This window comes from Magallana gigas, chromosome 5 (genome assembly GCF_963853765.1).
Source record: "Magallana gigas chromosome 5, xbMagGiga1.1, whole genome shotgun sequence".
Taxonomy (NCBI): domain Eukaryota; kingdom Metazoa; phylum Mollusca; class Bivalvia; order Ostreida; family Ostreidae; genus Magallana; species Magallana gigas.
Genome location: NC_088857.1, coordinates 56,705,823 through 56,723,419, shown reverse-complemented (window position 1 = coordinate 56,723,419; position 17,597 = coordinate 56,705,823). Strand labels below are relative to the sequence as shown.

The 17,597-nt window shown below is 35.9% G+C and overlaps 1 protein-coding gene across 7 annotated transcripts; it reads left to right on the top strand.

Moving 5' to 3' along the window:
* Window positions 1–1,224: 1,224 nt before the first annotated feature.
* On the top strand, window positions 1,225–16,258 carry LOC105318344 (uncharacterized). 7 transcript variants are annotated; one of them, XM_011415398.4, is made up of 9 exons: window positions 1,225–1,272; window positions 9,312–9,405; window positions 9,693–9,848; window positions 10,737–10,797; window positions 11,511–11,584; window positions 11,715–13,207; window positions 13,385–13,518; window positions 14,086–14,182; window positions 14,468–16,258. In XM_011415398.4, the coding sequence occupies exons 3-9, from the start codon at window positions 9,739–9,741 to the stop codon at window positions 15,061–15,063; spliced, it is 2,565 nt and encodes an 854-aa protein (XP_011413700.3). In that variant the 5' UTR covers window positions 1,225–1,272; window positions 9,312–9,405; window positions 9,693–9,738; the 3' UTR covers window positions 15,064–16,258. The 7 variants fall into 7 exon arrangements, with proteins under 7 accessions (XP_011413700.3, XP_065939864.1, XP_065939863.1 ...); XM_066083792.1 differs by lacking the exon at window positions 1,225–1,272 and adding an exon at window positions 2,735–3,293 and having other exon boundaries at window positions 9,312–9,418; XM_066083791.1 differs by lacking the exon at window positions 1,225–1,272 and adding an exon at window positions 2,736–3,293.
* Window positions 16,259–17,597: the final 1,339 nt, after the last annotated feature.

Genomic DNA, 17,597 nt, shown 5'->3' with positions numbered 1-17,597 from the left:
TCCAAGACCTATCAATGCATGGACGTAGATGGAATTCATGCCATTTGGTTCTGATGTTTTCACAACTAATAACGGATCTTTTTTAGACCTGACTACTAAGAGCTTGGTCCTAGTCCTTCACAAAATGTTTAGAAGTAGTTACGTTTCAATTACAATGTACCTTTTCATAAAAACAAAACAATTTTTAATAATTTAATTACTAGTTGTATATTCTTAGAACCATTTTAACAAGAGCTTGGACCATGGGGTAGTTGAGGTAAAAAGCAATGTGACGTAGGCCTGCCTTTTTCATTGTTGGTCACTCTGCCATGGCTCTTTGAAATCAACAAGATTTGTCTGGCTTTGAGCTAAGACTACGCAATCAGTGCATGTTTCGCTTAAAACCGCGTCATTTCTAACTTGTTTTGTCGCAATAAATAGCTACGTCCAACCAAAAGTCCAAGTTTTTGTTAAAATGGTTCTATTTGTTTCCCATGCAATTGTACAAATTAATATTAAACCTACCAAGAAGTAAAGAACGTCTTGTGTACTCAGTCAGCGCGCAGAGCACGCCGTGGACGCGCGGTAAAAACTCCTAGCACGTCATGAGAGCTCGGCAGAGACTCAGCGAGAGCGCAGTCAATCGCCAAATAGAACTCTGTGGAAACGCAGTTACACGCCGTGGGAACTCCGTAAGAACGCATCGGTCGCCGTACGGACGTCGTGACATCTCCACTTGTAAAATTTTCATATAAAACTGTACATTTTTTCTGAATTTTCCTTGCGATCCTACGGCGATTCCATGAATTTTACAACGCTGTGAACACGCCGTGGGGACGCAGCATGTGACAGGGCCTTTAAGCTTCTATCATTTGTGTACATGCAGCATTGCTATATAATCAACATGCATGCTCACTGGTCATTGTAGATGTCTTTGAATTCAGTAATGTTTTTCATCCCATATCAATTTATTTCCACATTTACTTATTTTGGGGTCGATTAAATCTTTGAACTACTAGCCAATTAAAACCATTGTATCATGTTGTATTGGGGTCATAGAACTTGGCGAAAATTCATGGGATTGTTCCGCACACCTGAATCTAACTGTCTAAGTGCCTGTCAAATTTTAAACGAAATGAACCATATTGAAGAAAGTTTGTTAACACCGTACACAGCATTCCCTTCTACAGTTCTATTGCTAAATATATTTCGGATCGGGATCGGGTTTCTAGAATTTTTGGGGGTTGTCGTTCTTAGGTAATCAATCCTAATTCACTTCCGGTAAAAACAAAGGTAAGTCGTTTCGTTGTTTGTTTACGCATATTATGAAATTGTAGCGGCTCTTTGTGTTACAATTCGACAGATTTTACATATATTGAATAGAGAATACTATCCATGAAAATCCTGGCAGCCAGTCTGTAGAATCAGGGTCGTTGTTCCCTCACATTGCTCGGGTGAGGTCACGCTTCTCGGGTGTACCCAGCGGTATACCACCCGCAATTAGATAATGTCAAACCGGTTTAAGCTTTTGATTGTAGTGAAATGTTTGATGAGATTCATACACCTAAACAAAGACGAATGCTTGCGTGGTCAGATGGAGTGATAGAGGGTCCAGTCACGTCTCTGACTTGCTATTCCGCAGAGAGAATGTAGGTGGAGGGTGTATTGGCCCAGGGGGCTCCGTGGTAAAACATCTGGCTGCTGAAGCATGGGACCTAGGTTCGGTTCACACCAAATTTTCTCTCCTGAACTACAGTTCCAGGGGTTAAAAAACTAAGCAGAGAACAAAGTGTAAAATATTTTTATTTAGAGAATGCAATTTATCCTGCAACTACCCACTGCAGTGACTAAATAAAGGAAACCCAATAAACCAAAGCTATATTCTGTCAGTGCCCCAATGTAGCCTTGTGCATCCATCATACGTAAACATGCATTGTGACATCATCTTTCATGCTTTATTCACACCATGGGGTCATAGTTTCAACTGCAGATATGCACCAAAATTTGTCAAAAATAGCGTGATTGAGGCATAAATTGTTATTTTGTGTGCAGGATCAACAAAATACATGTTAATAGTCTTGAAATATATTAAGCCTCACCCTTTGTTATTCTTACCCTGGCCCAAGTATTTATTTAGAGAGTAAGGTTTGGAGAAGGGGAAGGGGGGTTAGGAAGTAGTTAACAAAACTGCAATCAGATATCTTTTTCTTTCCTTGTGCATTATTGATGTTGTAAATGAAAAAAGTACCGGGTATGCTAGATTTTGTAAAATGATTGAAAGGATAAATCCATTGGCATATATTTCATAAAGAAAAAAAGAACATATTGACTCAGGTTTGTTGATAATTTTTGTGAGATTATTAATTTTATGGTGCTTTGAAAGTCTATACAGATATGTAGAGGGTTTTTTAAAAACTGGAAATTACATGTTTTTTAAAACAAATCCCATGTAGTTATTCATTAAACATTGAGCTGTAAGCCTGTGGGCTATAGGAACAGTATCAATACACGCACTGAAGGTGTTTGATGTGTAAGTATACGTGTACACAGAGTGCTGAACATTATCAGTCAATCTAATTATCATTGTATGAATTAAGTTTTACATACGTACAACAAGCAATCAGTGCTATCTGAAGTCTATGATGAGCTGCTATAAATACCCTGGGGCACAAGACCCACAAATGTCAAGCAATTAATTAAGTCTCATAAAATCTGGTTTTTATGGTTGTCAATGGGCCGGGCATTAGCTCCCTGAGATCTACATGACATAGTAACATTCCTCGATGACTACACTGCCTAGTGCATCCACAGACCCCCTCTTGCTCTTTGGAGCCAATTCTCCCAGTGTACCCACCAGTTTCTGAGGAACAAATCTCCTAGTGCATCCAAAGACAACCTAAAGATTCTGAGGAACAAATCTCCTAGTGTATCCACAGACAACCTAAAGATTCTGAGGAGCAAATCTTCCAGTGTATCTACAGACAACCTTAGTTTCAAAGGGCCAAATCTCTCAGTGTATCCACTGATGACCTAAAGATTCTGAGGGCCAAACCTACCATTATATCCACAGACGGTGCTAAGTTATTGAGGAACAAATCTTTCAGTGACCTTAAGTTTTTGAGGTTGGATTTTCCTAGAGTCCACAAACAACCTTGACCTTCTGAGAGCCATTTATCTAGTTTGTAAGGGCTGAATCTCCTAGTATATCCAGGACTCCTGAGGGTAAAATTTCTTGAGGTGATGCAGAAGGCCTGTAGCTTCCAAGGGTCATATCTTTGGGAATCAGGAACTGTTGGATCTTAATTCTGTGCAGAGTAAGTCCGAGATTAGATTGAGATGATTGAGATAAGTCAGGCTTTGATGCAGATATTTATGTAGATATGTAAGAGTCATGTAATCAACTGTTGGAAGGCTGATGGAGTCGAGTTACTGTGCTATTTCTAGGGAGTGAATTTCCTGTGATTTGAAGTGATTTAAACGTTTTGATAAAATATATCTGAATGATGGGAGCCAGCAGTAAAAAGAAAACCTGATTTGATAGTAAGTTTTGGTGATGACTCACGGCCAATGAATTTCTTTTACCGATGGGCTGGTGGGAGACACCTATAATTAAAATGCACAGTAGGAGATTAATTCAGTGATCAGAGTGAGTCATTTGTATGTAAACACCGGCTCAAAGGAAGGCACAGGTAAGCGCGGTCTGACAGATGGTCAGCCATCAGTGTGTTCTCACAGTGTGATGTCACTGTCCGTCTGTTTGTTAGTCAGATTAAATGAGCCTTTTAATGAACACTTTGTTACATGAGAACAGCTGCAGCCAAATCATTGATAAAATATATTTTTTATTGATGTATGTACAGCTCTGTATAGGGTCGGTGATGTGCTAAGTAATTGAGCAAGTGATGTAAGCACCCCTATTCAACGTAGAAACATCGTCAAATTGAGGAAACGGGATATGATTTTATGTTTATGTTTATAGAGAGGGAAATATTGTTTGGTTGGTTGTAATTGACTCTTTGTGATGTGGGATTGGTGACAGTCATATTGTACCCTTCAGGCTCCAGACTCGTGTATTATAAAGTGGGAACATCTATGTGAAGGATTTTTAAGCAAGCTGTGTAGAACAGTCCCCTATCATATGCATCTTATTACATAAGCTACAATCAGTGTTACAGCACATTTTTATCTGGACAGATATGAATTTGAAATGCGTTTTTAGAGCAAGCATTTGATAAAGGTGGAGTTGTTTTAAATGTGTGCGGCAGTCATACACAGAATCGGTCTCTTATCCCTGCGCATTGCTGGGGAGGCGAGGTGAAGGGGAAGAACTGGGACTGAACAGTAGCAATCTGTGTGTAAACACGGGCTTTGACGGGAGACAGGAATGCTTCAGTCTACCTGTGATTACCTGTAATTTGTTGTTGCTGTCTTTGTTGTCAGAGCTGTGAGTTGGAATAATTACGGATAGATCTACTGGTGGAGGGGAGTGAGACAGTCCTTGACAATAGATACAGGTGATAGATAGACATACCCAGGTAAATAACCGTTTAAAAGATTCATATGTAGTTGCATCATATTATTAGACCATTTCTGCTTGTTTTAAAATAAACAGGGGCTATTCTTTTTCATACTTAAGCTATATAGCATACCATTAATTTCCAATTAGGGTAGAAGGAGGGGGGGGGGGTATTAATTCATCTCTGTGTCTCATTCTTCTTTTTGTTAGTGTATATTCAAGTATATGCAGGAAAGGTTCAGGAAGTGAAACGAGTACCATTCATGATTTCTATTGACTATTAAAGCTTGTATTGAGATGGACAGTATTGGCACCAGGAAATCACATCAATTGGCATTATCTGGTTTCATTGAGAGGAAACTTATTATAAGTGTTATGTCATAATTACCATTACAAAGTGGTATACATTGGAAAAACTAATAAATTGAATTGAGAGATGCTCCAATTACGTGATGAACTTGATCTGTAGGTAAGAAGAAAAAAAATTGTCAGTTTCTGATTTTGATTGAAGGATTTAAATTAAGAGTTGTATTAAACTGAGAATTAATGATGCAGAAGCTCTTCTATAGAATTACGATACATGTACATTATGTACATGATGTAGAGGTTACCTTAGTTTTTGGTTTCAATTTTAACACTTACCAGTAAACTGGATCAAGCAGACAAGTTGTGCTTCAGTCGGACACTTGGAGTCCCTGCATGTCCGACTCTTGTGGAACTATTTGGATTTCATTGTTTTGGTTAATCTGATTAAGAAGGTGTACTGTAACATTGAATTTTGAATGTATTTATACATTCTTCTTCATTCTTTTTCAGGAATAATACTATTTTGTTGTTGTTGGGGGAGGACTATTATGGTTTATCAATACATTGTTACTTGTCGTTAGTTTGCTTAAAAGCTAAAGCATTTATGTATAGAATTACCGGTACCACATGTTGCATTCAGTCTATACACTGATAACACAATTTCAACCAAAAAAACCTGATATATTCTTGTACTAAACATTATTTACCTGCCCTTGGGTTGATCTTGTCATTATGTTGTAATATTTAAGAAATAAACAACGTTATTTAGTGAACATGGCGTTATGAATAGCAATTGCTCTGTTGGCATATTCCATGATGCGCGCTAGACAATTGTACCCCAACAAGCTAAAGTTTATATGGTCCATGATGGATTGAATTAATAGCGAGCGCAGCTCGCCGGCGCGCAGCGCCGGCGCGAAGCGAGCTCTACCGGCAAGGCGTGTGTGAATAGAAAATTCGGACTAGTTGCACATTCATTCAACGGATTTTTTTGGCGTCAGTAAATCGGACCAGTAATGCATCGTTTTAATCGTCCCAGTAGTTCCCTGTAATCATGGCAATTTTTATCACTTCACACTCTCACGAGAATCAGCAAGACAAAACAATAACGATGTAAGCGACATACAGTAAATGTTACCTCTAAAGTTCACCTCAGTACACTTTCAATCAAAAATAATCGTGTGACGTCACAAACGTTTACACATTGATCCGATATATTTTTTCGGAGTCAGTAAATTTTGACCCACAATTCATAGTACCAATGGTTTCCAACCTCACGTTCCAACATCACGTTCTCCCGAGAATCAAAGTAAAACCTTTGAAAAGCTTATAAGATGTGTAATTTTAAGAACATCATGCTTTTTAAGTAAATAAAACAGTATGCTTCGCATACTTTTATTTCTCAGGGGAGTTTTAAAGAGTAAGACGACACTTAACCAACGTCAGCTTTGACGTCACAATAAGCACTGATAAGGGGAAATTACTCTAATTGAAGTTATTGTAAATCTGCTGAAATGACCAAAATCCTCTTAAAATCTTGCAAAGGCTAAGATAAAGAACAGCTGACGAATAAGGACATTTCTTCAGATACAGGAAACAGTTGTAAATTGCACTAATTTGGATGAATGCTCACAAATATTTTATTCACTATAATTACGGTAATTTCCTGAAACGTAACGTTATACGTAGCAGCGCCTTTTTTTAAAGGGGGTGGGTGGGTGGATGGCAGCCTCATCCAAAAAATCTTTGCAAGCAAAAAGAAATATAAATCATGAAAATTCTAATCCTTTAGCTCTTTAGCAGTTCAATGGTTTCTTTATTTTCACTTCCATTTATTACATGCGGGGGGGGGGGGGGGGGGGGGGGGGACAACACCATGTTCTTTTAACATAAGCAAATATTTTTAAGCGTAAATTAAAAATAAAATTAAACATTAATTATTTTTTTTTAAGTGGAGGGGCAAATCCATGGTAAGTCGATTTTCTATGTATAAATTGACAAAAATGAAAAAAATTTTAGCATGGGGGGAGCTCTATGATGAGTCAAGTTTTATATGTAAGTTTAAGAAAAAATGTCTACTGCAAAAAAAAGGGGGAAATCAATCAATCAATCATAATCACAATCACTTTAAAAGAGGAGATGCAGTGCAATGAATATTTATATATTAAAATCTTTATTATTTAACAACATTGTATCTGAGATTAAATTATTGTTCTACATATAAATAAATTATAACAAATCTTATAAACTATGAATAATGAAAATTTACTGAAAAATAGGTATGTTTTATTTTTTGGCATTCAAATTTCACGTTGTTAATTTTATTTTATTAATTTATTATAATTAATTGTTTGATCACATGCTGTGCTCGCCCCAACGGTCGCACCGTAAAACATATTAAGAATATTTCATCCAATGTCAAATGTATGTCTATCGCAAAATACACATAAGACTTACCGATAAGTGTTTTTTACATTAGCAGTAGGACCCTTGAAAACATTGATAATGTTACGGTAGGGTTTTAATGGAAATGTTGTACAGGACGGGCTATACATGTATACAAGATACATTAATTTTGTATTTTATTTACCAATCAAGGGGCCCCGAAAAGCTTTCAACATTTATAAATGTACAATTTAAAAACTATTTCACAATATATTAAATTGCATGTTTTTTATGAATAAGAAAATTTATTAGTATAAATATTTTAGGGAATGTTTGAGTGAACTTGTACAAGAGGTTGGGAAGTATGAATATTTCAGAGTTTATTATAAGAAACTTGATCAAGACATTGGGAAATATAGACATTGTAGGGAGGAAGCGTTCAGGTGGTATTGGTACACCTGCAAATCGTGACGTACTTCCTTTTGAAAAAATAAAATCAAGTATATTTTTTTATAATTTAATTCTGGTTATAACACGCCTTCTGATTGGATAAAAAAATATTTAATACATGTATTGTATAAAGAATGTTGCCTTCATCTTACATGTATCTAAATTCAAAAATGTATCAATTCGCCTGATGTTACATTTGAATTTTGTACAATTTAACATCATATTAAAGGTCAAATGACGATTTTTATATGCAATTAAGAGTAAAAAAAAATGATAAGCAATGAATTCAATATTTATAAGTTTTGTATGATATAAAATGGTTTGAAACAAAATACGCTTTTTTATATAAATTGCGGTTTATAAAGCGTGAACTGCCCCAAACCATTTTATATCATGTAAAACAAATAAATATTGAATTCATTTCTGAAATAATTGTTGACCACCAAATTTAAATCATTATCAAACAGCTTAGTACAACTGGTTGAGTATTAGCTATGAATTTGTAAGTCATAAGTTCAAATCCAGCTAGGCCTTTTATAAAATTTCCCTTTCTTTAAATTTTTTTAACAAATTTTTTGGTCAAATATTTTACAATTCTAAAACGGTGAAAGTAATTTGGTTATAGTGTACTTTTATCCACATTAATATCAACAGATGTCTTTACCACCTTAACGAAGACGAGTACAGAACGAGTACGCACGCTTTCGCGCAGCGTTTCATTTGTATTGTGACGTCATCTTTTTGCTTTGTTGACGCCATGGCGTGATAGTTTCAACTGCAGATATTCAGCGAAATTTGTTGAAAATAGCTCGTTTGATGCATAAAATTGAAATTATTTTGTGGAATAAACATAAATGTCTCGAAGTATAAGCTATATTTGGGCTCGGGTCGAAAACGTGAAGAAGGTTCAGCAAGCCTAGCCCTCTGTCACATTTCTTAACCCGCCTAAATATAGATTAATTCATATATTTCAAGACAGTAACCATATATTTTATATTAATGACCCTTAATATGTGATGTTATTTATTACTTAAATATGTCTGAATGTTTTAATAATACTATAAAGATCACCATTTCCGCCTTTGTCAAATAAAAAATAGCCATAATCCGACAGATCTGGGAAATTGGGCATACAAAAAACAACTTTGATAAGACCCCTGGAACAAATCAGGAGGTAAAAGGTTTTTTTTATTTGACCATTTGATGCCTTTTAGCAATAAGTTGAAAAAGAAATCCCTAGGGCAGAAGTTTTAAAAAAATGTAAAAAAAAATGTGCAAAATTGATACATTTCAAGCAAAATCCCATAGGGTCCTATGTTAAAAATTAACAAACTTTGAGATGACCCCTTAAACAAATGGGGTGGTAAATGTCTTATTTTTTAATCTTAAAATAATAATTATATCAGTAGAAATTCATATAAAAAATTTCATTCAAAAATCTAGGGCAGAACAAATTAGACCCGGCCTCGTTAAGTTTGTGTTTTATGCCTCCATATTTATTTATGCTCTAGATTGTTCAATTAACAAAGTTTTATAGCAGAGCCTTGTCACAAACACTAGCAGTGACTTCCTGCACTGTTATTCCACAGTTTTTATCTAAGATAATGGTTTAAACTGATTTCCTCTTCCCTTCCCATGATTTATAACCATTGACGGAGTTTTAATCTCTTCTCAGATAAACCTGCTACAGACTAAAGAATGAAGTTGTAACTCGATATCTTATAAAACATGTAGAAGTTGTTGAGAGTGGACCCCATCCATATATATAGGTAAGAAACACAGGTGAGAAGGGTGCTATATCGCTTTGTTATTTATTCTTTTATGTTTATATGTTTTTGTGCTATGTTGTTATGTTTGATTATTCAGTTTCATTCTACCTTTCAATGTTACTGACTCATTTAAGTTCGGTCACATTTATGATTGTAATGATACATGTAATGTACACATAACAATAACAGAAATTTCCAGAGAATTTAAAAGTGTATATCATGTTTATGGGTACACATGTATTCCAGGAGGTTTTGAATGGTGATCTATTTATAACTTTCATTGCCAGAACAAACTTCCTGGTCGGTAGAATGGCTGGAGAATGAGGAAGTACAATGCTTGAGGAGACCAGCTCACAGCCCCACTTCCTTCCTGTTGTGGCAGTCTCGGGGCTGGGGCTGATTCTCTCCCTTTATCTACTTGTGCTCTGTGTCTGTGCCAAAAGGTAAAGCTTCATTTTACATAATTACCTATTTTAAGTATTTTTATCACCAATGTTCAGTTGAAATACAAGGTATTTTGCAGTATACATCAATATCAGAAAAGTAGTAAATGGTTTACTTTTCCCATATTATTGTTTTTAAGGTATAGAAAATAAAACATTTTAATGACATTCTATTTGAAACACATGAAAAGTAATAAACATACTTATATTCAATTTATTATTATTTTAAAATTTATTAAATACCATTTTCAAAGAAACTGTAGGAATTCTGCTTGTATTTCATTCTTCAGATGTAGAAAAAAAACCCCAAGATTTGAAATTGATTTACTTCATATTTTATTGAAAAAGACAGTTTCAAACACAATCTTTCACTGTGTTTACCTTACCTAAAATATAAGCTCATATACAGCTTAGTTAATTCATAAACCTGGTTTCTTTCATAAACTAGATTTTGATGTCAAAAAGGGAAATTTAAATTGGGCTTTTACTTTTTTATAAATATTTACCTGTATCTAATGGTAAGTTAAGAAAAGATATATTTCACTGGGAATATGTTTTTTTAAGTTATCTATACTAATTCTTGTTTTTAAAAGTTTGTAAACTTGTATGTGGAAACTATATGAATCAAAACTCAATTCAGTCAATTCAGATGCAGTTTCAATGCAAGAAATAAGGAAATTGTTTTGATACACATAATTTCAAAATAAAGTAATTTGTAATGATACAGGTATCAGGGATATTTAGCTAGTAAGATGATGCCGGTCTCTTAGATTTCAGTGTGATTTTATTACAAACATATTCAAAAATACATGCATATATAGTTTTATTTTTTTTACTTTATTTTTTGAAGCTTCTTTTCATGTGTGAATTTTTCGGGGATTTTTTTAGCAAAGAAAAGAAAGAAAATTTGGAAGAAACCACTCACCTGAAGAATGGTACAGAGCCACAAGTATGTTTGATTTGTCAATTAAGAAGTTCAAGTAATATTGTTCTATAGTAAGGATTACTGGTAGCTAGTCTGTGATTTTGAGTGGACTATCTTAGTTGAATCAAAATTTTTTTACACGCAGCTAAAATTTTCTTAAGGTGGTACCTCTTACACTGATCAAAAATGATTACTGTAAATCAAATTGCAATGATGTGTGAGAAAACTTTGCAAAAAGAGCATTCAGATTATAAGTATTTATTACTGTGAACAAGTTTCTCTAATGGTTCTTGTAAATGTTAATGTTCATCTCCGACACAAAGATTAGTCTCGGTGAACCAGTGAATTATTTGTAAATGATAATTTAAAGTTACCGTGTAATAAAAAAGATTTTCAGTATGAAGGTACTAAAATATCCAACAAGTAATGAATGCCTCATTATTTTTGGGTAAATAGTTGATTTAGTGGCACTTTTTGATCTTCATGTACTGTACATCAATATTGATCCAGTGTAACCCTTTAGATATCAGTGGAAGCATCTGTAAGACTGGTGTTTCCACTGAAAGACACTTATCTTCACATAACCTACTGACAATGGAATAAACCAATGAAATGCAAATTCCTGCTTATGGCAGATTTGTCAAAATGTTGATAGTTTTACTCTGCAAGAAAAAAAGAAGAGAAAAAGAAATCCTTTCATATTTTGGAACTAATGATGTTATATTTTTCATATATAGGCAAATACCATCGCTGTGAACATTGATGAGAGTCTTACTGTCCTCAGAGCCCCAGCAACTAATGGAAATATCAGGTCAGTTCTCCTCTTTTATTCATTAGATCTTATAGTTTTTTCTACCTAGAAATGCTTTTAATTCAATATTGCTTTTATCACAAGAATATTGTAGAAGTTAAGATCTGTCTATTTTATATATGTTTTATAGCAGAAACAGTGGGGGCAGTCCTAAGGGTGGCTCCTCCCCTCACCCCCCGGGGACCAATCACCGAGAGTTACCCCAACCTCCCACTGCCAGCAGAAACACCATCGGGGGGAAGACCAATCCATTCAAGGGTGAGGCCAGCAACAAGAGGAACACCGTGGGAGAGGTCATATTGACGGAGGATCAGGACGACTATGACCATCTGATGCGGCAGGGCTTCCCAAAGAACAACCTCCGGCGCTCCAACTACGACCACATACAACTGGGGGACGATGGTCAGTTCCATGTACAGGCTAGGAAGCCCGATCCCCCCACAGAGGAACAGCCAGAGAATGACTACGCTGAAGTTGAGAGAGAAAACATTTATGAAGGTGTGAAAGATAAGCAGCCTGAGCCAGAGCCTAAGGCTAGCGTTCCAGTTACAGCAGCCCCAGTAAAGAGACTGTATGATCCATATTCCAGTGTAAATGATGAAGAGGAGGTGGAGGAGGATTCTGAGGTTCAGAAACAACAACAGAAAACCTTTGATCCATACTCAAAAGTGAAAGTAGGAGACGAGACTCCCAAGAAGAACGTGGACGCTGATAAGAATGTTAGTGATGGTTCACTTGTGAAAACAAAAGAGTACGACCCATATTCCAGAGTAAAAGACAGTGATTCTAACTCAGGATCCTTCAGATCCAAACCTTTTGATCCGTACTCACGAGTGAAAGACGACAAGGATGATTCGAGTGGAGGAACATTTAAAGACATTGACCCATACTCTACTGTGAAAGAAGAAAGAACTCCCAGGGGGAATGGTAAAGATGACCCCTATTCAAAGGTCAAAGATGCTATTGACAATGAAACATCTGTTGATGATATTGATGATCCATATAATAGGGTAGTGGATGACCCATACAACAAGGTCAAAGATGATGACCCTTACAACAAGGTCAAAGGTGCTGAATCTTTAGCTAAGGTCAAAGGGGATGACCCTTATAACAAGGTTAAAGATGATCCATACACAGGGGTCAAAGGTGATGACCCCTACAACAAGGTTACAGAGGATGAGCCAGAAGATCCCTACAACAGTGTAGAAGAAGATGAGGGAGCAGCAGAGGAAGGTGAAGGTCAAAGTCAAGGTCGTCCCACATCGTATCAGTACTCCACTGTGAGCAAGGTCAACCAGGAGTTACGGGAGGGTGGATTCAGTGTGGTGGGGGAGTATGCTCAAGTGATGAAGAATAAAGACACTGAGGCGAACATAAACAGGCCCCTCCCACTGCCTTCAGCCAGCCAGACAAACAGGAGATCGGATCCCGATTCATATCAATTGCCTCCAGAGCCACCTCGGCGGTACCAAGAGGATTACAATGAAGGGAACCACCAATCCTCTGTGTCTCATTCTACAAATGGCACCACAACTGTGATGGGAGCGGGAGCCACAGGAGGGACAGAAGTAACTCACAGTGAGGTGGCACCAACTACTACAAATAACATAGGCAGCACGGCAGGTAACAGCATCAATATGGCACCAATGTCTCCTTGTTTCTCTTTATCTACAACATCTCCTATTTTTTTATTGGAACAAAGGTAGCTGCTTTCCTCTAGGAGCAAAATATTAGAATGAAGAAAAAAATTTCAGCCTATTTAGGTAGTATTTAATCCAATTTTTTTGTGTTTGATTTTAGTGACACAAACCCTGAAGCATAAAGAACCTCCATACCTTAAACTGACGGCGCGGGAATCCATGGCAAGCATCAATGCCAGGCGAGCACTGAACACGTACGAAGAAGTGACGGACAGAGAGAATATGTATGCAACGGTGAGTGGAAATTTAAGGAATACATTGCGAAAAGTATATTTATTTATTAAAATTACCAAAAGAACTACATTTAATAAGGTTTGATATCTTCCCCCTTTTTTACCAATTTTTAAATTGTATCATATCAAAATTATATCTTAAAAAACATTATAAAACAGAAAATATCATTCGTAATGAGTTTAATCTTAGTTATCAGTAGTTGATCATCTATGACATCACTTAAATGGGCCAATTCTTGCAATGGTTCTTGAGCAAGCTGCGCTAGATGTTCCTTTGTCATAGTTCAGTCAGAAAACATACATTTTTTGCTTAAGTCTACATTATGACATCATTTGGGAAATAACTTGTTACATATTTATTTTCAATATGATTTCAACCTTCTTTATCCTTATATTAAATGCTATCTTTATAATTTTAATTTGATAGGTGAAAAATCCATAATACTGCATGTAGCTATACCCCTTTGTATAGATTACAATGTATATTGGAGTATCTACCAACTGAAGGTAAGATTGGAAATATAAAAGTCAAGAAAGACAACTCTAATTTTGTCAATTTTTTTCATAGGTGGAGGGAGGATCAGGGGATGGCGTAGTGACTTCCAGGGGTGGAGCTCAGAACAGCCAGCAATTAATCAGACAGGAGCTGTATGAGGAAATTCCTAGTAGGTCCACACAAACTTAAAAATCATCAAACATGTTGTAATACATCTGTCTCTGATGGATTTATGAAGTTAACTATCAACTCAAACAGAAAATGCTTTCAATTAATACATAACATTCAAGGAAACCATATGTTTGAATATTTTTACATTTTCCATTCTCATTAGTTCTCTACATACATAATTTTTAAAATCTCTTGTAATGATTATATACATTTCACTCAAACATTTAAGTTTCATTATCTAATCAAGGCATTACTCTGTAGTACGGTGTTTCTTTTGCTGTAGATGGGGACCAATTGCCTGCGCCTGCCCCCCCTTCCCTGGACATCCTACACCAGATGACGGAGGGTAAGCCCCGTGTGCCCGGTGACACGGACAGCAGTAATCGATCATCCTTCGCAGAGGGTCAAAAATCTCCAGGGGCCACGGCAAGTCCACGGTTCTCGTCCGGTTCTACGGAGGCCATGTCTACAGGGATGGTGAACCCAGCCTTTGACGGGGACCAAGACACTGGGGGGGTCTCCCTGGATCCCAACTACACAACGGTCAGGGACTGCATTCCAGAGAGACAGGTGGAGGGGGATCCCAACTACGAGAGCGTGGAGGAAGTCAAATCAAAAGTCCAGGAAGTGGAGCAGGAGGAACAGAGGAAGGCCATGATGGAGCGGAAGAAACGGCTTCACGTGTACGAGGAGGTCAAAGAAGGGGAGACCAATCCGGTCAGGGAGCGGGTGCTGAGGCGACACATGTACGAGGACCTTGACGGAGTCAAAACGCAGAAACAGGAGCTAGACAAACAGGAAGTAAATAAACAAGAAGAGGAGTTAGAAGACAGAGAGGTGTGGAAACGCAGGTCTGACGTCCTCTGTGAAAAGTTGTAATCTTTTAAGTCACTGGCTCCAAGAGGGATTCTGTTCAGTTGTGATATTGTTCTTTACAATTATAATAACTTGTTCTATGTGCTATTTTGTTAGTTTTTATACTTTTTGTTTTATTTTATTTTATGTATTTATAAATGTAGTGTAATACCTAGTTCACTTAAACAGCTGGCCTCATTTTTGTGTATCCAATCATCCGTATTTGTTTTTTATGGTCATTTCTTTATGATACTATGTATCTTTTAGACAATGTGTATGTGTCGCAGTAATCAATTTTATGTTATACATCGTAAGGCTACTCAAAGTCACACAATTCCTGAGAAATATCTTTGGTTAGAATTTATTCAACATTTATTGAAATTTTTTCTGTGAGAATAAACAAATTAGAATAGAAACATCAGAGTGTCAATTAAATTCGCTTTATATTCAAACTTAAACACAACTTATCCAAGTAGCAATTTTTAAAAACTAACCAATTCTAAGTTCTTTATTATAAGTTGTCAATAAATTCCTCTGTTTCCAGGCAGACATTTTACATCTACTGTGAGTCCATTAACAGTTGTCCAGTCGTGGATTTCATTGTTTTACTTTTATTCATGAGTTGAGCTCATTGTATGAAAACAACACTTCAAATTGTCTGTTTAAAAGGAGAGGAAATCTTAAGTGTATGTTCATAAAAAAGCCAAAGATTTAGTGTTCATTTAATCACTTAATTTTTTTCAGTATAATGTTTGAATTCTAGTACTGATAAGGGATTAAAGTGTTTTTGGAATAAGCTCATAATGATAAAGTCAGTCATATTGGTTAAATCCACCACCATTTTCTACTTGTTAATGAGAACTTGTATTCTTAGGCTACAAATGCTGTGCAACAAAATTTATAACTGTATAATAAAATGCTTTGTAAAATGTAGATTAAGTGCTTTTGCATAATGAATAATCATGTATTTATTACATATGGTAATTAATGAAATTGGTTTCATTTTCTAAACTTTCTATTTTTCTGTCAAGCAATCGTTAATATTATTAAGGGGAGAACACCACAGAGGAGCAATTCATTTTGCTCTAAATTGTGGTTTTAGACTATTTCTAAATTTGATATTACATTAAAATCTTTTGTATTATATTTATTTATTAAAATGAAGAGCTTTTTTCTTATTAAATGCTTACAATGTAGATTTAAAAATTACAAAACATTCTATACATAAAAATATCAAAATTAACCCTTATTGTTATACTTTCATGTTAAATACTGAAATCTGATTGGTTAAGACGCAGTTAATAAGATTTACTATTACCCTCAGCGTTAGCAACGCACTAGGCAACGGGTAACATTAAAAAATATTACATGCGCGAAAATTATGCGCGTACGGTTCGCTGTAGAATTCACGTTATTCCTATATAAAAGCAGTAAAATTTTCTTAAAAATTTTAAAAAAGACATTCAGTATAACAAAATAAATAGTGCCTGTTTGGGAGGATAACAGTTGAAATTGACACCCCTCGAAAACCATTGTCAACCTCCGCTTCGCGTCGGTTGACAATGGTTTTCTCGGGGTGTCAATTTCAACTGTTACCCTCCCAAACAGGCACTATTTATATAATGCCATCGTTTTGCAACATGAACCCAAGATGTTGAGCAGGGATTGGAAAAATAAGAAAACTGAACCAGGTCTTGTATTTCGGACAGTTTCAAAATTAGCTTTAGGATTAACCTAACTGTATTACATATCTAAGCACACTTAGTTAAAGATGTGATTGCTACACTGTTCTCCAGAAAATGACCCACTGACCTGTCAATGTACCGCCATATCTGTACACTGTACCCCTACTTAATACAAGAATTGTTGGTATCTGGGAGCCGCTATAACGGCGTGACCCTCAATGCTACTGTATCTACTACAAAACGTGTACATACAATACTTGATCACGTGACCAGTGTTGTGATATAATGTAAACAGACATTGAATAAAATTACTCTAAACTTTGTAGTTTTTTTTATTCGATAAAGTATAACTATTGTGCATCAACTTTATGTGGTCTGTATCTGATTCATTGCGAAATCTGTGATTCAACATAGTAACCATGGTAACCAGAGTACTGCTTCGTGATTTTCGTTGGGTAATTATGTATTTAGTGTCCTTGTGCCGATGCGTTCGTTACATTTTTATATTTACATCCACCAAGTATTATTCCCTCTATTTCTTACGGAAACTTATAGTTAATTCATAGCTCTATAGAAACAACAAGATTGAAATCTACACGCCCCGTTTATCGATTGGTCGAAATCTTACAGCAACTGAAACTGTCGAGAAACTGACAGGACTGAAATTGACACGCCATGTTTATCGATTGGTCAAAACCTATAGCGACCTAAGAAATATCACGGACTGCACAAAATAATCATGATGAAGTTAAACTCAAAAGTCTCACAGGAGACGAATTGACCGTTTCTTTTAGCTAACATACTTATGTACATTAACAGTAATTTAGTGAATTTTACTTACTTTTCGTAATCAATTTATTAATTAGTTAAAAG